This window comes from Stenella coeruleoalba, assembly GCF_951394435.1.
Source record: "Stenella coeruleoalba genome assembly, chromosome: 6".
Lineage (NCBI taxonomy): Eukaryota > Metazoa > Chordata > Mammalia > Artiodactyla > Delphinidae > Stenella > Stenella coeruleoalba.
The window spans coordinates 95,166,429-95,190,750 of NC_137151.1; the positions used below are offsets into that span (position 1 = coordinate 95,166,429).

Here is a 24,322-nt window from a genome sequence, read left to right on the forward strand (position 1 = left end):
TATCTGCACTTCATTTAGGTTTTTTTCTGGGGTTTTATGTTGTTCCTTCATCTGGTACATAGCCCTCTGCCTTTTCATCTTGTCTGTCTTTCTGTGAATGTGGTTTTTGTTCCACAGGCTGCAGGATTGTAGTTCTTCTGGATTGTGCTGTCTGCCCTCTGGTGGATGAGGCTACTTAAGAGGCTTATGCAAGTTTCCTGATGGGAGGGACTGGTGGTGGGTAGAGATGGCTGTAGCTCTGGTGGGCAGAGCTCAGTATAACTTTAATCTGCTTGACTGCTGATGGGTGGGGCTGGGTTCCCTCTCTGTTGGTTGTTTGGCCTGAGGCAACACAACACTGGAGCCTACCCGGGCTCTTTGGTGGGGCTAATGGCGGACTCTGGGAGGGCTTACACCAAGCAGTACTTCACACAACTTCTGCTGCCAGTTTCCTTGTCTGCACAGTGAACCACAGCCACCCCCCACCTCTGCAGGAGACCCTCCAACACTAGCAGGTAGGTGTGGTTCAGTCTCCCCTGGGGTCACTGCTCCTTCCCCTGAGTCCCGATGCGCACACTACTTTGTGTGTGCTCTCCAAGAGTGGAGTCTCTGTTTCCTGCAGTTCTGTCGAAGTCCTGCAATCAAATCCCTGTAGCCTTCAAAGTCTGATTCTCTAGGAATTCCTCCTTCTGTTGCCGGAACCCCAGGTTGGAAAGCCTGACAGGGGGCTCAGGACTTTCACTCCAGTGGGTGGACTTCTGTGGTATAAGTGTTCTCCCGTCTGTGAGTCAGCCACCCATCAGCTATGGGATTTGATTTTACTGTGATTGCACCCCTCATACTGTCTCATTGTGGCTTCTCCTTTGTCTTTGGCTGTGGGGTATCTTTTGTGGTGAGTTCCAGTGTCTTCCTGTCAATGATTGTCCAGCAGCTAGTTGTGATTCTGGTGTTCTCGCAAGAGGGAGTGAGAGCACGTCCTTCTACTCCACCATCTTGGTTACAATCTGTATAAGTAATTTCTTGATTATAGTTAAAGAACAAAAATGAGGAGTTTTCATTAAGCAATATACATCATTTTACTACATATTTTCACATTTTAATTGTAGGTTGTCTTGATAGGATTAGTATATTTTCATTCTGGATCCAGGGGTCGTGGCATGTTGGACAAAAGCTAGAGAGATTTTATATGTTTCCAGGTAGATTTAGATTGAGTATTTTTTCCATTGGTCATCTTTGTTAGTAGATTACCTACAAGGTAGGCTTCTGCTTCAAATGAGATTGAAATCTTCAGGTATGAGACAGTTGAAGACCTATTCCCAAGCTCATATGCTCAAGATTGCCACCAATCTGTAGTCCCTGCTGTGGGAACTGGGACAGATTTTTAAGAGGTCCCTGACGATAGGTGAGAGGCTGAATCCTTTATCAGGATTCATTAGATGTGCCAGCCTCATAGTACAGTACACTTCAAAGAAAAGTCTCATTGTGAAATTTTATCTAGTAAAATACAACTTCATCTGCCTTAAATTGTTTTATTTCATCAGTGAAATTGGACTCCTTTTTCTGAAGTATCTCTTAGTAATCCTACCGTTGCGGGATATGCATATTTTTCTGAAAACTTTTTACTTTCAATTTAGATGAGGTTGCTGAGTAAGAAATAAGTAGTATTTGGTTCACTTCCAATTAATCCATTTAAAATCTAATGTGCTACAGTCAATAGAACTGTTGCTTCTATGCAATGAGAATCCAGTACTAGAGTTAGATAGCAAATACATAGTTTTATAAAATGAGAAATATACCCCCCCCCCCCTTTTTTTTTTTTTTGCGGTACACGGGCCTCTCACTGTTGTGGCCTCTCCCGTTGCGGAGCACAGGCTCCGGTCGTGCAGGCTCAGCGGCCTTGGCTCACGGGCCTAGCCACTGTGCGGTATGTGGGATCTTCACAGGCCGGGGCACAAACCTGTGTCCCCTGCATCAGCAGGCAGACTCTCAACCACTGCGCCACCAGGGAAGACCTGTAGTTACTTAAAAAAAATTTTTTTTTATTAATTGATTTGTTTTATTTATTTTGGCTGCGCTGCGTCTTCATTGCTGTGCATGGGCTTTTCTCTAGTTGCGGCGAGCAGGGGCTACTCTTCATTGTGGTGCTCGTGCTTCTCATTGTGGTGACTTCTCTTGTTGTTGAGTGTGGGCTCTAGATGCGTGGGCTTCAGTAGTTCTGGCACGTGGGCTTAAGTAGTTTTGGCTCATGGGCTCTAGAGCGCAGGCTCAGTAGTTGTGGTGCCTGGACTTCGTTGCTCCATGGCATGTGGGATCTTCCCTGACCAGGGATTGAGCCCGTGTCCCCTCCATTGGCAGGTGGATTCTTAACCACTGTGCCACCAGGGAAGTCCCCTATATAGTTACTTTACCAGTGTTCTTTAGTTCTTTATATGGCTTCAAGTTATTGTCTAGTGTCCTTTCACTTGAGCCTGAATGACTCCCTTTAGCATTTCTTTCTTTCTTTTTTTAAAAATTTATTTATTTTTGGCTGCATTGTGTGTTCATTGCTGTGTGCAGGCTTTCTCTAGTTTCAGCGAGCAGGGGCTACTCTTCCTTGCACAGGCTTCTCATCACAGTGGCTTCTCTTGTTGCGGAGCACAGGCTGTAGGTGAGTTGGCTTCAGTAGTTGTAGCATGCAGGCTCAGTAGTTGTGGCACTCGGGCTTAGTTGCTACATGGCATGTGGGATCTTCCCATACCAGGGCTCAAACCCTTGTCCCCTGCATTGGCAGGCGGATTCTAATTTCTCTTTCACTATTGAAGGATAGTTTTCCCTGATATAGAATTCTTGGGAATTCTACAGAAAACACTTGTTTTCTTTCAGCACTTTAAACAATGTCATACCATTGCCTTCTGACTTCCATGGTTTCTAACGAGAGATTAACTGTTACCTTTTTTGAGGATCCCTTATACATTTCAAGTTGCTTCTCTTGCTGCTTCATGAGTCTCTCTTTATCTTTGGCTTTTTATAATTTGATTATAATGTGTCTCAGTATGGAACTCCGCTTTGAGTTCCTTGAGTTTCTTGGATGTGTAGACTCATTTCTTTTATTAAATTTGGGAAGTTATTGATGATTATTTCTTCAAATATTCTTTCTCCAATTTCTCTTCTTCTGGGGCTCTCATAATGTGTATTTTGGTGCGATTAACGGTGCCTCACAAGTTTTATAGGCTGTGTTCATTTTCTTCATTCTTTTTCTGTTTCTGCTTCTCAGATTGCATAATTTTTGTATCCTATCTTGAAGTTTAGTAATTCTTTTTTCTCTCTGCTCAGATCTGCTGTAAACCACTCTGGTGAATTTTTCATTTCCGTTTTTGTACTTTTGAGCTCACAAGTGTCTTTTTAATTCCTTTTTATAATTTCTATCTCTTTATTGCTCTTCTCCATTTGTTGAGACATTGTTTTCCTGGTTTCCTATAATTCTTTGTCCACGGTTTCCTTAGTTCTTTGAGCATATTTAAAGTCTTTGCTAGTAACTCCAATGTCTGTATTTCCTGAGGACAGTTTCTGTTCATTTCTTCTGTCCTGTGAATGGGGCATACTTTCTTGTTTCTTCCCATGCTTTGTAATTTTTTGTTTAAAATTGTATGTTTTGGATATCATTATGGTCAAAAAGGAAACAAAAGAAAAATATTCTCCAAGTCTTTGGAGATTAGCTCTGTGTTAGGGCCCTCTGTTAACACTTATCCAGGCCTTTTACAATTCTGCCTTAGCCTTCACTTCCTGCTAGTGCTGAGCCTAAATACTTCCTACTGGCTGAGCCAGCCAGTTATGAAACCTTATAGTCTTCTCTGAGCATGCATCCTGCCCTGGACCTGTGTGTGGTTTTCTAGATTCCCCAGTATATTTGGAAGCTTTTCAATGCCCTTATTCCCCAAAGTTTCTCCACCCAGCTTTTACTCCCTGACCTTCAGCATTTTTGTTGTGTGCCTCAACTATTATATTTTGCCCCAGGCTATAGTACTTGTTCATTTGGCTTTCAGTGTTTTCAGGGAATGTTCTCCACTTAGTCATAGCTACTTCCCTGTCCTGAGAGAATTCTGAGTTAGGCAGAACAAAGATAGACCTCTTGAATCAGTCCTTCAGGGAACTCATAGACATGTCAAAACAGCATAATTCCTTTGAAACAAGATCATTCTTCTCCCTCTGGGACCAGGTACCCACCTTGGGAACATGCACAGCCGTGTTCATATCTGCCAGCAATCCAGGGCAGGGGAGAGTTCTCCTCACCACAGAGTTCTCCTACCGTTTCAGTGGCCTTTCTTTTTCCAGTTATATTTTTAGTTGGTTGCTGTAATATTTGACTAACTTCCAGAGTTTCAGTAAAGTTGAGTTTGATAATATTTGCCAAGTTATTGGTGCTTCTTGGGAGGAAAACCCCCCAAAGTTCCTTCGTCTGCCATTTTGACTGAGGTCCTCATAGAATGAACTAGGTAATATCCTCCCCTATTTGATTTTCTGGAAGACTTGTGTAGACTTGGCATTAATTTTTTCTTACATGTTTAGTAGAATTCATTCAGAAAGCCATCCAGGCCTGGTGTTTCTTGGTGGGAAAGTTTTAAAATACAAATTTACCTTCCTTAATAGATATAGGAAATATTCAGGTAATCTATCCCTTCTTGAGTGAGCTTTGGCAGTCTTATTTTTTCTTCTTTTAATTTTTTATTGGAGTATAGTTGATGGCAGTTTGTGTCTTGGAAGGAATCTCTCTGTTTCATCTAAATTTCATCTAAATTGTCAAGTCTGTTCTCAGTATTTGTTTGAAGACCTAACTTCCCATTGGTGACTTAATACTGTTTATTTCATTAGTCTTCTCTCAATGACTTTTCCCCTTATTCTGGCATATTCAATATTGCTTTACTCTATTTCTGGAAGTTTTATCCAACCAAATTATTGTTTTTTAGACCCTCAAAGTCCTCCTTATAGTCACCCTCTTTGAATTCTCAGTTATTTTTCTAATTTTTCCTTTTCCCAATTTCTTATTAGTAACTTCTAAGTCTTTACTTGTGTTAATGACTTACCAACTATGATTTTAACGTTGTTTGGAACTTGTAATAGATTTTCTTCAAAAAAATCAACTTGCAAATTTTGTAGCCGAACCCATTTATCCACTGGGAACTTTCCTGTACCAGCATAGGTTAGAGTCAGTCAGCATAGGATAATGTATAAATTGTGGAGCTATGCTGCCTGGCCTTTGATCTTAACTTTGCCATGTGTCCTAATTTCTCCTCTGGGCCTCTTTTCTTGCACCTGAAAAATGGAGGTGATAATAGTATTTACTTCATATAAAAATTATATGAGTTAAAACAATCTAGTACAAAGTTAGAACTCATCAATTATTTACTACTATTATTTATCAACAATGACTCTGTGTTAAAAATGGAAACTTCTGGGCTTCCTGGTGGCGCAGTGGTTGAGAGTCCACCTGCTGATGCAGGGGACACGGGTTCGTGCCCCGGTCTGGGAGGATCCCACATGCCGCGGAGCGGCTGGGCCCGTGAGCCACGGCCACTGAGCCTGTGCGTCCGGAGCCTGTGCTCCGCAACGGGAGAGGCCACAACAGTGAGAGGCCCGCGTACCGCAAAAAAAAAAAAAGGAAACTTCTTAGAGGTAGGGAGCAGTGCTTCTGTTTACCTGATCTTATTCATCATCCAACACAATGCCTTGATGACTGTCCTTTTTTGGTCTCATTTTTTTAAAAAGAATTTTATCAAATTATTTCCCAACTGTATAATGAAAAATAACAAATTTTATCCATCTTCAATGTCTCTGTTTCCTCAAGGTATAGAAAACTCAGTGTATAATTTCTAACTACTTGGATATCGGTGTTTCTGAGCTTTTCTGGGCCAGCAAGCAGTTGGTGAATGGGGCTCTGTGAAATAGATAGTGCTTTATTTTTGAAAAGGAAAGGGTCACTTTTAGTTTTGTGTGTAAAGGTGTCCAGATCTTTGCTTTAGAAAGATTTCATTGTGTATGCTTCAGTGTTGCACTTTATGTTTAGTAATTAAGAACATGGATGAAGCTATAAATTTGTATGTGGGGGTATGTGGTGTATATGTGCTTGAATAAAAACAAGAGTTTCTCTGGAAGAATACTCAAGAAATGGGTGATATTTGTTGCCTGTAAAGAGGGAAAATGTGTGGTTGGTGGATAGGGATGGGAGGGAGATTGTATTCCCTTTTTGACCTTTTGAATTTAGTGACATATTATCAATACATACATTACCCATTTAAAAAAAGTCATTTAGGGGCTTCCCTGGTGGCGCAGTGGTTGAGAGTTTGCCTTCCGATGCAGGGGACACGGGTTCGTGCCCCGGCCTGGGAAGATCCCACATGCCGCGGAGCGGCTAGGCCCGTGAGCCATGACCACTGGGCCTGCACATCCGGAGCCTGTGCTCCGCAACAGGAGAGGCCACAACAGTGAGAGGCCCACGTAGGGACTTCCCTTGTGGCCCAGCAGTTAAGACTCCACGCTCCCAGTGCAGGGGGCCCAGGTTCAATCCCTGGTCAGGAAACTAGATCCCACATGCTGCAACTAAGAGCCCACATGCCAGAACTAAAGATGCCTCATGCCACAACTGAAAAAGATCCCACATGCTGCAACTAAAGATCCCGCATGCCACAACGAAGATCCCGAACGAGGCAACAAAGATGCCATCCCGTGTGCTGCAACTAAGACCAGCCACGGTCAAATAAATAAATATATATTTTTTAAAAAGTTATTTTTAGCAATACAAAAAATATGCAGTGAAAACTCTTACACTCACCTCAGACATCCAAAAACCCCTCCGGAGAAGCAACCACTGTTAAATTCCTTCTGTAGACTTCCAGAAATGTCTGTTTATTACAAGACTATATGTTTTTATATCCTTTTCTAACATACTAATGGGAATTACTATACCCACTTAACCTATTTTCCTTAGCAATTGGGAACATATACATCTTCCTAATTCTTTTAATGCTGCATAGTATCCATTATACCATAAATTTTTAGCAGATTGCTGTTAGAGGACATGTAAGTAGTTTCCAGCTTTTGCAGTTATAAATGACAACTGCAGTGAACATCTTATACATGGATTTTTCTGCAAATGTAAAAGTGTAGTTGAGGAATAAATTCCTGGAAGTAGTATTGCTGGATCAAAGGATAAATACATTTGAAGTTTGTTATTGCCAGATTACCCTCCAAACTGATGGCACTCCCAATAATAATATATATTGGGAGCCTGTTTTCCCATCACTAACACTTTGTGTTACAAAATTTTATTTATCGTTGTTAATGTGGTAGGTAAAAATGGATCTTGTTTTGATTTGTAACTAGTAAATAGTAGAGCCACAATTTGAAGCCAGCATCTTAATTGAGCTGGTACTGATACTACAAAGCTGGAACTAATATTCTTAACCACTACATTGTATGTACTACCTCAACATGGTGAATAATTGAGCATGTTGAGCATTTTAGTGTATATATATATATATATATATATATATATATATTTTTGAGGTACGTGGGCCTCTCACTGTTGTGGCCTCTCCTGTTGCGGAGCACAGGCTCCGGACGCGCAGGCTCAGCGGCCATGGCTCACGGGCCCAGCCGCTCCGCAACCTGTGGGATCTTCCGGGACCGGGGCGCGAACCCGTGTCCCCTGCATCGGCAGGCAGACTCTCAACCACTGCGCCACCAGGGAAGCCCTAGCATATATATTTTTTAAATTAATTAATTAATTTTATTTTTGACCATGTTGGGTCTTCGCTGCTGCACGCGGGCCCCCTTTAGTTGCGGCGAGCGGGGGCCACTCTTCGGTGCGGTGTGCGGGGCCCCCCACTGCGGCGGCCTCTCCCGCCGTAGAGCACGGGGTCCAGGTACGAGGGCTTCAGGAGTTGTGTCACGGGCTCCAGAGTGCAGGCCCAGTAGCTGTGGCGCACGGGCCCAGCTGCTCTGCGGCACGCAGGATCCTCTCGGACCAGGGCTCGAACCTGCGTCCCCTGCATTGGCAGGTGGACTCCCAACCACTGCACCACCAGGGAAGCCCTAGCATATTTTTAAGGTATTTGCACTTCTTGTTTATGTGCACTTTGTCTATATTCCTATTATGGATTTACTATCATTTTTTTAAGTGTCTTCTTACTGGCAAGCATCATAGAAATAATTGATTCAGCCAGGAAACATCAAAAGATGATAAAACTAGTGGGTGAAAAGTTTAATGCAGGGCAGGATATTTACAGGGCTTTGAGTACTTCCCCCCCAAACGGTGATTGATTATTAAAGGGAAAATGGAACTTTACAGTGAAGAAACCTGGCAGACACCAACTCAGTCATGTGATCAAGCTTAACTTCTCTAGTAATGGGACAAATCAAAAATGTGTACCACGTGATAGGATTCAATGAGAAGAACACAGCATCTCTTCTGTGATTTTCTGCCAAAGATGCAAACTTTGATCATGAGGAAACATCAGATAAGTTGAGGAACATTTTAAAAAGTAACTGGCCTATAATCTTCAAAAATGCCAAGATCATGAAGGACAAGAAAAGTAAGTTTGAAATTATTTCAAAATAAAAAGAAAAATTCCTCTTTTCATAACTTGGGACCAGTTCGTTTTTTCAAACCAATATTAAAATCCACTAAGGTAAATGTATAACTAGTTTATAGAGGTATATTTGTCACAAAAAGTTAGTTATAATTGATTCTTGAGTTTCTTTTATTATCTTCAAATCCAAGTCCATTTTAAATCCATTATACAGTCTTTCCTCATTATTCATGAATTTCATATTTGGAATTCAACTACTTGCTAAAGTGTATTTGTAGTCCTGAAATCAACACTCAGAACACTGTCCCAGTCATTTGTAGATATGTGTAGAGCAGTGAAAAACTTGAGTTCAGATGTAATGTTCCCAGCTGAAGGTCTAACAAGGCCTTCTTGCTTCATCTCTTGTACTGTAAACATGTGTCCTTTTTGCTATGTATTTAGTGCCTTATTTTTCACATTTTTGTGCATTTTGTTGGTGATTTCACAGTTTAAAATGGCCCTTAAGTGTAATGCTGAACTACTGTCTAGTGTTCCTATGCACAAGAAGGCTGTGATATTCCTTATGAAGAAGGAAAAACATGTGGTAGATGAGCTTCATTAGGGCATGAGGTATAGTGCTGTTGACCATGAGTGCAATGTTAATAAAGTGATAATATATATTTTAAAAGGTATCTTTAAGTACATAAAATCTGGTTTTTTTGGCTGCGTCGGGTCTTAGTTGCAGTATACAGGGTCTTAGTTGTGGTGTGCAGGCTTCTCTCTAGTTGTGGCGTGTGGGTTTTTTCTCTCTAGTTGTGCCACACAGGCTCCACGCCACGTGGGTTCTGTAGTTTGTGGCACTTGGGCTTTCTCATTGAGGGGTGCGAGCTCAGTAGCTGCGGCAGGTGGGCTTAGTTGCCCCGCGCCATATGGGATCTTAGTTCCCTGACCAGGGATCGAACCCGAGTGCCCTGCATTGGAAGGTGGATTCTTTACCACTGGAGCACCAGGGAAGTCCCTAAAATCTGTTTTTTAAAAGGGAGTTTATACCAACTTTCCCCAAATGGGACACTATTGTTCATTGCTTATATATATGAATGCTACAGAATGGACTGCTTTTGATACTACTAATGAAACTAGTTTTTAAATACAAAGAAAATGCCAGGCCTTTAATATTTACGGTTTGAATGAAGCACTCTTACTAGGAGAAAAGGAGAAAAAGTTCACCTAGAGATTGAAGACAGACTAGTGCCAAAATTTCATAAAACTCAGAACTCATTTTTGAAGTGGAATTAGTGGCTATCGATTGAAATAACAGTGCTGTGGATCAACAATGACATAAATGTGTGGCCTTGAAGAAACATGTAACTTACTACAACTGCTTACTATTGTGGATAATTCTTCAATGAATCCAGTTAAAGTTTGCTTACATACTTGCTCCTCACCTTTTGAGAAATATGCCCCTTTACAAATCTCTGAAGTCTAAGATATTTTATTATAGTTATATAAAATATTGGTTAAATAAAACTGATTTCTTTCACTTCATGTCACTAAAAATCTCAGTATTTTTTGATAAGGTACACTGTTTGACCACGTACTTTATTACAGGCAGTGAGGTCACTCAAGGAGACAATCGAAGACTGTTGGGACCAGGATGCAGAGGCTCGGCTTACCGCACAGTGTGCTGAGGAGAGGATGGCTGAACTTATGATGATATGGGAAAGAAACAAATCTGTGAGCCCAACAGTCAATCCAATGTCTACTGCTATGCAGAATGAGCGGTAAGACCCTGAAGGTTTGGAATCCCTCTGTCAGTATTTAAAACTGATACCAAACAGAGAACAGGAAATAAATACTATTAAACCAGACTAAAAGTGCAGTGATTAACTTGTACAATCTAATGTCATAATTTTTCTTTCAGTATTTTACTGAAGTTTTTGTTTGGTATAAGTGCAAGGTGAAATCTGTGTTTTTGTATATCTGACGATATAGTAAAAGATCAGTCTTTCTCTGTTAACGCTGCAAGTTCCCTACAGTAATGAAGGAAAAACATTTTCATAGTTCCAAAAGTTTATAAGCACTTCTACATACTATATTGTCTTGATTATACTTTGTTGGTATTATTTCTCTTTCCCCTGCATTTTGTTTGTTTGTTTGTTTACCTCTATGAATTTGCCTATGTATCTAACCACTGCTTCACTGGAAACTAAAGTTTCCAGCCTTCCTATCCAATGTTCTTTCTTTATAGAATGCTACTACATTTACAAGAAAGCAATTTGTAAGGTCTTTTCATCCCATTATGAGCATTATTTCATGAGATATTTCTTAGAACTATTAGAACTATGATTTTTGGTTCTAAATAAAAGGGCTTAAAAAATTCCTAAAACTTGGAACTTTCAGACTGTGTAATCTGTGTTTCTTTGTTCCATGTTTAGGGGATAAAGTCTTCCCCAAAATTTGTCATTTTATCTAAAATGTTATGTTAAAAGTTTTCAGAAGGGCATCCAGGAAAGAGTAACCAGAGAAAATTGAGATAAAAACAACTCAATTCTTGAATCATTTTCTTTGCTATTTTCTGTTGTTCTAATTTCTGAGAACGGTTTGTGTTATGAACTATAGGCCCAAAATTGGGTTTACACTACTTACATTTAGACTGAATTACCTTCAGCATATAAACCTTTATTCCCATTATATCAGGAAGTCAAGGAAGGTAGAGACTAGCAATTCTAAATATAAATTTCCTCATTTTACACACACCTGAAGATAGTCTTACTCTTCCATCTCCCTTTATCTCTGTATTTTCTACGTGCTTTAGTATGCTATTTGCATCTCTCTTAAGAGTCAGCTACTTTTACTTTAAGTGTTTTTTAACTTTTCTTGACTGGTAAGAAGAAACTTTGATGCTCCTCCTTTCTTTGGCCATTTTTGCCTCCTATGTTATTCAGCTCTACCCTTTACATGCTTCTTTTCATGTCTTCTAAATAGTTTCCTCCAAATCATGGTTCATCCCACACTCATTCCACTCTAGGTTTCATTGTATTGAATCTTACCCTACATCCCTCCGTAACTTCCTTGTCTTGTGCAGTACAAAAGCTTTTTTCTTCCTCCCCTTCCTGTCATTCCCCTCATAATAACTTCATCAGTCTTTCTTCATAGCACTTCTCCTTTAGTTGCTGCTTTTCTGCTATAACACTTGTATCTATTAATGTTCCCAATGTTTATACTTGATTGTTTTAGTTAAAACTCTACCTCACTTTTATTTTATTTTATTTCATTTCATTTCGTTTCATTTCATTTTTCCTTCCAGTTTTATTGAGGTATAATTGATATATAGCACCATATAAGTTTAACATAAATAGCATAATGATTTGACTCACATACATCATTAAATGATTATCACAATAAATTTAGTGAATATTCATCATCTCATATAAATAAAAAATTAAGGAAATAGGGAAAAAAACAATTTTTTCCCTTTGTGATGAGATCTCTTCGGATTTACTCTCTTAACAACTTTCATACATAACATACAGCAGTGCTAATTATATTTATCATGTACATTACATCCCTAGTACTTATTTATCTTATAACTGGAAGTTTGGACCTTTTGACTGCCTTCATCCAGTTCCGCCTACCCCCACCCTTTGCCTCTAGTAGCCACAAGTCTGATCTCTTTTTCTATGAGTTTGTTTTTGAAATATAATCAACCTACAACACTATGTTAGTTCCTGTTACACAACATAGTGATTTGGTATTTCTGTATATTTCAAAATGATCACCAAGATACGTCCAGTTACAGTATATCACCATACAAAGTTATTACATAGTTATTTACTATATTCCCCCACAGTGTGCATTTCATACCCATGACTCATTTATAATGCAACTAGAATTTTATACCTCTTCATCTCCCTCACCTATTTCTTTCCTCCCTCCAACCCCCTCTTCTCTGGCAACTACCTGTTTCTTCTCTGTATCGGTACCTCTGTTTCTGTTTAGTTTTGTTTGTTCATTTGTTTTGTTTTTTAGATTCAGTGTAAAAGTGAAATCATATAGTATATCTGTTCACCTATCAATAGGCACTTGGGTTGCTTCCATATCTTGGCCTGGCTTTTATTTTTAAAACATAAATATATTATAGTGTGATGCTCAAGAACCATCACTCCCAAGGTGTGATAGTGACAGTGAAAAGCCCTTGGTAACTGGAGAGCCGTTCTGAATCTTTGATTATTTATTTATTTATTTATTTATTTATATTTGGGTCTTCGTTGCTGCGTGCTGGCTTTCTCTAGTTGCGGCCAGCAGGGGCTACTCTTTGTGGTACGTGGGCTTCTCATTGCAGTGGCTTCTCTTGTTGCGGAGCATGGGCTCTAGGTGCGCAGGCTTCAGTCGTTGTGGCATACGGGCTCAGTTGTGGCTCGTGGGCTCTAGAGCGCAGGCTCAGTAGTTGCGACGCGTGGGCTTAATTGCTCCACGGCATGTGGGATCTTCCTGGACCAGGGCTCAAATCCGTGTCCCCTGCATTGGCAGGCAGATTCTTAACCACTGCGCCACCAGGGAAGTCCTGAATCTTTGATTTTTTTTTTTTTTTTAATATGTGTCACATTCTGTCTTGTACTCTAGGCTCTAAGACCCATATCTAAGACCTTCATTGATATGGCTCAGTCTACCTAGGAAGATATGTTTCTTTGCTAGACTATGCCATTTAATGGAACACTTTGGAATAACCTAAAAGCTTGTGTTCTTTTTACTATTTGGAACTTATTTGGTAATATATTTGTTGAGTAGCCACTGTGTATCTAGAATGGTGGAAACGCAAAAGACACATGCCTTGGTTCCTCCTCTCACAGAACTTCATGTCTCGTGCAAATATACAATTTATAAAGATATATTTGCTAATATTACAAAACTATAGGGGAGATCTTTAAAAATAATAACTCTTATAAACCAAAATAATGAACATCTATAAAAATCATATCTAGATTGACATAGGTTTTTTGGTAGGGTTAAGTAGTATAAAACTAGCCTTTAGCAAGTTATTAGTTGATACTTGATTAATATTTGATTATAGTTTTTTTCTTAAATAATCTCTAGAATACTGTGGGTTAGAAATAAAATAAAAAGCAGTTCATACTTTAAAATCAGAGGTGTTAAACTTGGAGAGTCAGTTTGTCATAAATGTATTCTCAACATGGCACTTTTTTTCTTTCTTTAAGCAACCTGTCACACAATAGGCGTGTGCCAAAGATTGGCCCTTATCCAGATTATTCTTCTTCCTCATACATTGAAGACTCTATCCATCACACTGACAGCATTGTGAAGAATATTTCCTCTGAGCATTCGATGTCCAGCACTCCTTTGACTATAGGGGAAAAGAACCGAAACTCGATTAACTATGAACGGCAGCAAGCACAAGCTCGAATCCCCAGCCCTGAAACAAGCGTCACCAGCCTGTCTACCAACACTACAACCACAAACACCACTGGCCTCACTCCAAGCACCGGCATGACCACTATATCTGAGATGCCATACCCAGATGAAACAAATCTGCATGCTACAAATGTTTCACAGACAATCGGGCCAACCCCTGTCTGCTTACAACTGACAGAAGAAGACTTGGAGACCAACAAGCTGGACCCAAAAGAAGTTGATAAAAACCTCAAGGAAAGTTCTGATGAGAATCTCATGGAGCATTCTCTTAAACAGTTCAGTGCGCCAGACCCCCTGAGCAGTACCAGTTCTAGCTTGCTTTACCCCCTCATAAAGCTTGCGGTGGAAGTGACTGGGCAGCAGGACTTCACACAGGCTGCAAATGGCCAAGCATGTTTAATTCCTGATGTCCCACCTGCTCAGATCTATCCTCTCCCCAAGCAACAGAACCTTCCTAAGAGACCTACTAGTTTGCCTTTAAACACCAAAAATTCAACAAAGGAGCCCCGGCTGAAATTTGGCAGCAAGCACAAATCAAACTTGAAACAAGTAGAAACTGGAGTTGCCAAGATGAATACAATCAATGCTGCAGAACCTCATGTGGTGACAGTCACCATGAATGGTGTGGCAGGTAGAAACCACAACGTTAACTCCCATGCTGCCACTACCCAGTATGCCAATGGGGTAGTACCATCTGGCCAGACAGCCAACACAGTGGCACATAGAGCCCAAGAAATGCTGCAGAATCAGTTCATTGGTGAGGACACCCGGCTGAATATTAATTCCAGTCCTGATGAGCATGAACCTTTACTGAGACGAGAGCAACAGGCTGGCCACGATGAAGGTATTCTGGATCGTCTTGTGGACAGAAGGGAACGGCCACTGGAAGGCGGCCGAACTAATTCCAATAACAACAACAGCAATCCATGTTCAGAGCAAGATGTTCTTACACAGGGTGTTCCAAGCACAATAGCAGACCCTGGACCATCAAAGCCTAGAAGAGCACAGAGGCCTAATTCTCTGGATCTTTCAGCCACAAATGTCCTTGATGACAGCAGTTTGCAGTGTAAGTGGAGGGATTGTATAATCTCTCCTTGTCTTTTGGGACCATTTAAGTAACTACTTAGATAGAAACAGATTGTGTTTCAACAGCAGTATTTACTTTTCCGCATTTGATTGGACTTCAAAAGTAATTAGACTATTGTAAAGAAAAAAGTAATTTTTTGTTGATAATTAAAAAGTCAGTGTCACAATAATCAGAATAATTACCAATTTAGTATGTGCCTTATGTAGCTGCTGGTTTATAATGCAACTCACATACTTTCTGTGAATAGTTGAGATAAAGTATTCACCAGTTTAAAAGATCCAAGTAAAATGATACCAGTATAACTTTTGAAACAGTTTGTTGAGCATATTATACCTATTATATACACATTTAGATTTTATCTGACTAATCTTAATAAATCTTAAAAGTCCAGAGAAAATTCAGAAAAGTCACTATAAAGAAACTATAAAATTGTTCTTGGTTTTTAATGTCAGTTTTTTCAGGAGTTGTGTGTTGAGTCTCCCACATGCCTGTAGCATTGTACTATGGGACCTCTAGCAACTTAAACAAATAACTTGATACTTGGTTTATGGTCCTAGAGGGACTGTAACACAAGACAGGAGAGCTCACCAAAATCTTTAACAGTCATCATTGTACAAAATGATTTCTCTTTTAGACCGATAGCACTTATTAAAAAAAAAAACAACTAAGTCATGTTTTATGGTTGTTGTCAAGAACTAAGAAATGGGCTAAAGGGATTCAGCTGTCCAAAATCAGTAGAATCTAGCCCCTTGCTTGAGTGGCTTGTATTATAGAAAAGTTGACATACCTTATGGCAAGGTTCCATATCAGTAAAATGTCTTGTCAGGTTTGAGATGGGAAATTACTAGAAAATTTGTACTGTAGTGTTTATGTCACTCTTCTGAAAAGTATTATATTCCAGGTGCCTACTTTGATCATGAAGTAGAATGATTAAATGCATTTTGCCAAGTTAGGCTTGCTACCAATAACCAAAGGATTTGAGAATACAATTGAGAACTTGGAATTTTCTCCTGTTTTTGCTTTTTGTGGTTTTTCTATATTTTCTTCCTTGCCCTGTGGAATAATTCAACCAGTTATAAAAACGTTGGGCTTACAGAGTATCAAAAATAAGTTGGTTAAGGTTTGCCTAGAAAAATATTGTTTAGCATCATAAATTTCAAGAAATGTCCATTAGCTCCTCCTGTAGACATTAGTTTGATCTCTTTTCCAGTTACAACCCTAACATTACTTTTTAATAGTTTCTTTATATATAGTTCATTTTTCTGCACTTTTATTTTCAGTAGGTGAGTCAACACAAGATGGCAAATCAGGATCTGGTGAAAAAATCAAGAAACGTGTGAAAACTCCCTATTCTCTTAAACGGTGGCGCCCATCCACCTGGGTCATCTCCACTGAACCACTGGACTGTGAGGTCAACAACAATGGCAAAGACAGGGCATTTCATTCCAAATCCAGCACCGCTGTTTACCTTGCAGAAGGAGGCACTGCCACAACCATGGTGTCAAAAGATATAGGAATGAACTGTCTGTGAAATGTTTCCAAGCCTATGGAGTGAAATTATTTTTTGCATCATTTAAACATGCAGAAGACATTTAAAAAAAAACTGCTTTATTCTCCTGTCAGTACCCCCTCCCACCCCTGCAACAAGGACTTGCTTTAAATAGATTTCAGCTATGCAGAAAAATTTAGCTTATGCTTCCATATTTTTTAATTTTGTTTTTTTTAAGTTTTGCACTTTTGTTTAGTCTCGCTAAAGTTATATTTGTCTGTTATGACCACAGAATTATATGTGTGTGTATCAAAAGTGGTCTCAAAATATTTTTTTAAGAAAAAAAAGCAAAAACAATGTATTGCTGATAATCAGTTTGGACCAGTTTCTAAAGGTCATTAAATCAGAAACAAATTAATACAGGTTTGACTGCAGTGGTGTCTAGTATCCATGTTTTATTTCTGGGCACAAGCTAGTTTATATGTTGATATGTTCCTGAACACATTATCTGTTGGACTTTCTTTTCTCTTGTGTTTTGTTTGAATGTGCAATAGTCTATAGGCCACAAGTAGCTTTCTCATAAGTTCTCTTCCTAACAGAATACGCATTCTTCCAAGATATGAACATTTTCCTCCCCCATCCTCCATACTTTCAGCAGGTCAGTTCTTTGACAGTGAATTTTTGCACAAGAGAAAGCAGCTACCTGATTTCTTGCTTTCTCTCTCCTTATGGAGAATGCAAAAACATTGTCTCAAAGGGCTCTAAAGAAGGAACTACCAAAACCTAATTTGAAATGCCATTTCTTTTATCCTTCCAAATCCTAAACATTTCCTTCCAGGCATTTTAATAAACATATTTGGTTCTGGTTTTGGAAGTTCGTAAGAGCGTAGAACAATGAGCAAGTCAAATATTAGCTGTTTTCCATTTTATTTTATTTTTTATATGTATGTTCATGTTCCATATTCATTTAAGTAGCACATTTTTATCAGAAAACTTATAGAGCTATACCTATATGGAATTTTAAAGTAGATAGATGGTTAACACAATATAGTATTATAGCCTTCATTCTCTGAATAGGCCATGTTTGACTCAAATAAAATTACATCCTGTTTAAAATAACTTCAAAAGTAATTCATAGTTTTGAACCTGTAGTATCTTTTTTTTTCTTTTCCCAAGCAAAGCCTGGTAACTTTATCTGAAAATTATTCCTCTTCCCATGACCTAAAACACTGTGTGGAAAAATCATTCAACTGGCATGCCAAATCCCTGTGGAAGGAAGGATTGCTGCCAAACCTATCATTTTTGAGCAGCCTGAGACTTAACCTCTCTCTTTTCAAAACTGTTTCTTCACTAATCCTATTTTCATAATTTTTCCATTTGCCAGTTTTTCATATCATCTTTGATATGTGAGCATTTATTATTTACATTATATTAGAATGTACCTTTTAGTGATAACATTATGTATATTCAAATCATGTTGTTTTTTTAAAGCTTCCTTTGCTTCTTTCATTACTGATAATCATCTCTAAAACAATCTCTGCATGTTTTTTTAAATAAAGCACTTTATGTCAAATAAGGGACTTTTTTTATGAGCACAAATCGTTTTCTATCAATTTGCAAACAGTGAAGATCTCACTTTTTTTTTTTCCAGATTCTCAAGTACTTAATAGACATTAATTAAGTTCTAAGATTTCTCTGGGAGATAAAAAAGCTGAGAGGAAAACACAAATCCCAAATTCCTGATTGAGGTTTTTATCTCGTGAACAAAATTTTCTCACTCATATTCCTCTATCCACATCATTTAGCTAAAGACAGCCTAAATTTCCAAATTTGCTATCCAAAATATTTATGACTTGTGCATATAAGCCTTCTTTTGTTTGCCATCTACTGTGATCTTATGAAGTGAGATGTTTAGCTAGATTGCTGAATGTGGTTTTGAATTTAGAATTAACATTATTTTGCTAGTACCCAGGATTTCCACCCTTTGTATTTTATTGGCCTTTCTCTTGATTCAGATCCTTAACATATTTTTCAGTCATCTAGCATAAAAATTTTTCATTTTCTTATTTTTTTATCTATGTAATGAATTATTTATATTTTTTCCAATGAATTTTCACTTGGTTCTCTTGATTTTCAACGGCTTTCAACTGCATTCCAGGATATTACTTTTAAGTATTTCTAGAACATCTCTGAGTCCAAATAAATTATATTCCTTCTCCAATTGGAAGCATCGAAGGTAAATGACCATTTGAGGTCTAACTGATTTTTCCTGACAGAAGAGTTGTCTTACATTCTACTACACTGTGTTTTGGCCAGTTAATTGTAAGGTTTTCAGCATTTTTTGATGTTTAATAGTAAAATGCTTTCAAAAATTGGTATACCAAATTAAAGAACTCCTTATAGTTTCCCATTTTTATGCGAGCATGTTTAAAACAAATAATTTCCTTTCCCCATGTTTTTATTAGTAGGCTCTTGGAAAAGTAGGAGAAATAGTGTAGATCATTTTAATAAATTTTAAATTAAATTGTACATCAGACTCATTTTTTTTTAGAATCTGTTTGCTGTTACAAGCAAGCAAGATTATTTAAAATACTCATTTGCAACCTTTATTCATGTAATAATAATGTATATTAAATCTAATATTTAACTTCCATCACAGAATTTTGCATGTAGAAAAGCATTTGGGTCCCTTTGAATTAAAGGCTATTCATTTAATGAAAAAATACTAAAATTCAACCTTAAAAGTATTATAACCCTAAAAGCATCATAATAGGTAATCAAAGTCTAATATTAATTCCCTTAACTATCCTAATTGTATACCAGAACTAAGTCATTGAAAGAACTTGATTTGAATTCAGTTTAGACAAAATGATTTAATTATAATTCCTAAAACGTTCCCTCTTTTTTTTTTTTTTCCGTTCCCTCTTTTTAAATGCATAATTGGAAAAAAATATTGGTGTAAAAAGTTATTGGAAGGCAAAGGAGTAGATACTAATACTAATTGGCCATTTATTATATACTGAATGCTGGGATATATATATATATATATATATATATATATATATATATATATATACACATAATCTCTTTTACTCCTCATAGCAACCGTATGAGGATTATAGTTAATATTCCCATTTTACAGATGGGGAAACTGAAGCTAAGAGAAGCTAAGTAATTTGCCCGAGGTCCACATCTAGTATTTGACAAATCTGTGATTTTTAACCTAGGCTTGCTCTCTTCATATCTCTTTCATTGACACCACACTGCCTATACACTGTATGACAGTATGCATAATGGACTGACATTTTGTAAGAAATTTAGTCATTATACCCCAACACAATTGTGGCTTGTATATAAACCAAACCAGATACCTTAATGACTTTAGAAATTAGGCAAACAAAAGGAGATGTACAGACATGTCTGTAGTGATTGTTGCTTGAGAAAAAATTACTAATTCAAGACAAGATTCAATCCCACATCTGCCATCATGAATCTTAAAATCATTTCATTTCTCTTCACTCCTGACATTCTTATATTGCAGAACTAAAGGTAAAGTAAATTTTAAGGGAAAAGCGAAGGCTTATGGGAACAAAGACCTTTTCCTAAATTGATTCCATATTTGATTTCACGGAATTAATTTAATGTTCACTTTGTCTCATCAATCCTTTCACTTCATTTTGAAAATTTCTGCTTTTAAAAGTGACTTTAGAAAATTTTACTAATCCAGAGAACTAATTGAAGAGGATGTAGGAAGGATAGAAGGATAATGTCCTTTTTATATAGCAACTTGTATAGCTTCCTTTCAGGTATCCACTTGTTCCGGAAAATGTGTGTTGGTTCTGAATGTGAAAATAATTAAAGAAAGGTAGGAACACTCAAGTAAGTATGTGTTTCAGTGGGAGTTATCGTAAAATTCGGCAAGTATTTTTATTTAAAATATTTTCTAATTTTGCTTCTAAAGCCAAATGAAACACCTGATAGGCTGCAGCTATTTACTGAATTTTTCATTCTATAAACCTCTCTCTTCAAAGTCATTTAAAATGGAAAAAACTTTCAACAAACTTTTTGGGTTTTTTTTTCTTACTTATAAAAATGAATATTTCATTGGAGGTAATTAGTTCTTAGAATGTGAGATTACATTCTATTTCTATACAACATTTTATATATTTATGTTAAACTTACTACCAGTTATATGCAGGTTATTACATAACTATTCACAGATTGCTTTATATATTACTCTATCTTCCAAGCTAACTTCTTAAACTTAAAATCTGGACATACATGTTAGTTGATTATCTAGACCAGTTATCCTAGAAATTGTATAACAGTTCCACAGACACCCCAGGAGTCTTTTTCAGACTAGGAAGTTTCTAAATATTCATACCTTTTACTGTCAGTTTGCTCTTCAGCAAATAAGAGTGCATTTTAACTTTTAGATTCTGAACTATGTAAACTTTAGCCAAAACTACCTTGAGTGATCCATTCCTAAATATAATCCTTGATTAAGTAAATCTGGCAAATCACTGTTTAAACTAGTTTACACAAATATTATCAAAAGAAGGATTTTCTACAGGTTCCCAGATTAAACTAACATACAAGAAAAGAAAAAATCCCAGGGCACTCTGATGCACCTCCCTGTTACTTTCCTTCATTCACCGCTTAGTTTCTGTCTTCACTTACTCTGTCCCTTGGTTATCTGACTTGCAATCTTCTGTGTCAGGAAAGTTTTCTTCATATCTATTCTGCTTCCCTCCTGATTCATTTTATATCCGTTACTCTTCAGTGTACTTCAGGCTTCTCAACACCTAAGTCTCAGTTCTTCAGACAGAATTGCTTTGGTTCCTTTAGTATTTTCTCCTCAGTTTTATTTTAATACCTACTTATATTTAAGAACACCTAAAATTATATTTTGTTATATTCAAATTCATTACTCCAGTTAAGTAATAGTTAAATAGGATAGAATTGAGAATTAAGATGTTACCATTTGACAGTGGATCCAACCATCAGATTGTCAGCAAATCAGCACTTAAGTTTATATTATCTAACATTTTCTATTGTGGAGTTTTATGATTTTATACTCTCATTAGTTTATAAGTAAAAAGCCGTGCATACAAAATTGTATATCATTTTGCTATTCTTTTTTAACCTTTATTGCAGCACGCTTAGCATTCATTATGATTGAGCCACAACATTTTACATATTTCTTTGTATCAAATATTAAACACAAAATACAATATTAACTTTCAAAAGCAAACCCTACAATAATCAGGTATTATCTACGAACATTTTTGCAGACCACTTTTGAAATACTCATCATAGTTTTGCAACATAGACTGGACTCTAACAAGTTTCATTTAACTTTTAAGTGGCTGGTTAAAATTGAGTATTTGTGCATATAAGGAAAAATTTAGGATTTTATCTCATGGCTGATAACATTTGAAAAGTAAATACTTCAGAAGAATTTATGCTGTTTACTAAAATCATGCCTAAAATAAATATTATATCTTGAAAATTCTAATTCCTTTATTACTGTGATATTCATAGTGTTACTATTAAATGTTGTAACATTCATTTTTTAAACTTGATTTGAGACCCAGATTTTAAAATCTGGGTAAGAGACAAGGAATCTTATCACATCATTAGGGCGTCCAGTTTATGATTGAACTTTTAAGCAAATTACTGTATTTTAAACTGCAACTTGTTTTTGTTTTTAATGTTTTAAAAGACAACATGTGGGTTTTTTACATTTTATTTGTACCTTTAGATTTCAGAACCATCTTCCTGTTTTAGACTCGCTCTATAGACATAATATTACTTAAAAACTCAGGGCCCTTTTCATCCCTTTGCACACTGAAAAACTTCAATTGATAGCAAACAAGTAGTTAGATACAGTTGAATTTGTTGCACACACAGTTCATTTAATGTTTCATCTTATGATTTGACTTCATTTACATAAATATAATATCAGCTTTCATTAATCATAAAAACTTGCCCAGTTTTATAATTACTGGATAGAGGGAAATGACTCAACTAACTGTCTAGATGTTGCAGCATATTTAGGCCTTAGAGTTGAAGCACAGTCTTCAAACCATTTCTGTTCTTTGGTTAAATGGTTATACATGATGGGACAAATTGTTTCATTTTGTTTTTGTGTTTTTAATTGGAGAACTTGATAAAGTTCCTCTGAGATAAAATTTTTCAGAGGTAATTTAACATTATTAAACTGTCTTCTAAAAGTGAACTAGTGAGTTTATAGCTTTCGTAGTAGCTTGGATGGTTTCGAGAAGGTAATCTATGGTAACCTATTTATCACATTGTCAGATCCAAATAGAATGTTTCTTTCAGACAAGTTTAAGCTCCAAATTGGTAAGCTGTATATGTATACTTAAAATTCTTGCAGTGAAGTTATTTGTAACCGGTCTCTTGTCTCAGGCTCTCCACCTTATTACCAATCCTCTTAAGTGTGATAGGGAAAACATATTTTTAAAGAAGCTTAACAGTAAGAACACTGAATTAATAAAAGATGAGCTTCAAAGATAGGTCCTGGTTTAATATTGAATTGCTTGGCTTCTGTGGCTTTTCTTTTTCTGGTCACATTTATTTATTTAAACAGTTTTTGTATGCCTTGTCATGTTTCCATGGAGATTATATTGTATAAGTGTTTGTATAAGCTGGAATCATCCTTAATTTTCTGTTGATAATTTTTCAAATGAAGATAAGTGGATAATTGTAAAATACACTAACTCTTAGGGTGTTGTAGTAGCTGAAATATGGAAATGTGTAGCTGTCATGCTTTTTCTGAATGGACAGGAGAAACATAAGCTACAGAGTATTCATTTCTGAGGATGCTTTTCTGGTATAAGAAAGGCTGAAAAATATTGGCAATTCCTCAGAACCCTCTTTCTTGTTAACGGGTATCTTTTGTTGGTGTGTTTTGCTCTTACATTACCAATAGAATATCATATATGAATTTTATGAATAATTGCTTTCAGTTATTTTGCTTTTGTATAAGCCGTCTGAGACCTTGCTATGCTGTATAAGTTGTGTTTGATGGATCGGTGTGAGTATGAAATAAAGCAAATCACTTTTCTTTTGTATTATCTATTGATGCCACTATGAAAGCTGACATTAAGCCACTAAAGAGTTTTCTATGAATAACTGTAAGTAAATGCTTTGATATATATAAACCTAAATAAAAAGATTGTATTGATACAGAGACATTGGAGAAGAAGATTTTAAGAAAGTTCTTTAGGTTTAAAAATGGCTTGCTGTAAAATGGTGCATTATTCCATTTATTAAAGATCATATTAATGACAACAGTGATTGTATCTTTTGATTTTATGAGGTCATCAGAAATTGATTGTTAGTGTGTTATTTTAGGTATTTTGCACCAGAAGAGTAAATGTTCCATCTAATATGACTTTCATTACTCAGTATGATACCTCAAAAAAAAAAATCAACTAACATTAGAATAATAGTTGCACACTCACTATATGCCAGGTATGGTGTTAGTTATTTTACATATGTTGATAATTCTGACAGCAGTTCTACAAAATGTATATTATTATTCCCATTTTATAAATTAAAAAACTGGGCTCAGAGAAGTCAGACACCTTGCCCAAAACCACAGAACTGGTAAAGATGAGATTCTAATGTATTTTCCATTTTGCTTTGAACTACAGTTTTCAGTTTCTAATTGTAGGAAGAGAAACTCAAAAATAAAAATGGAAATGACCCAGTGGCTAAATAGAGTAGCCAGGAACATACATGAAACAATTTGAGATTACTGAAAAG

General features: G+C 36.9%; 1 protein-coding gene across 1 annotated transcript in view; it reads left to right on the plus strand.

Annotated features, from left to right (window-relative positions):
• BMPR2 (bone morphogenetic protein receptor type 2) overlaps nucleotides 1–23,847 on the plus strand; it is a 201,486-nt gene extending 177,639 nt beyond the window's left edge. The window contains exons 11-13 of the mRNA XM_079925207.1: nucleotides 10,131–10,303; nucleotides 13,739–15,018; nucleotides 16,320–23,847. Of these exons, the coding sequence (XP_079781333.1) occupies nucleotides 10,131–10,303; nucleotides 13,739–15,018; nucleotides 16,320–16,570 (1,704 nt within the window). The 3' untranslated portion in view covers nucleotides 16,571–23,847. The remainder of the gene's footprint in view (nucleotides 1–10,130; nucleotides 10,304–13,738; nucleotides 15,019–16,319) is intronic.
• The last annotated feature ends 475 nt before the right edge of the window (nucleotides 23,848–24,322 follow it).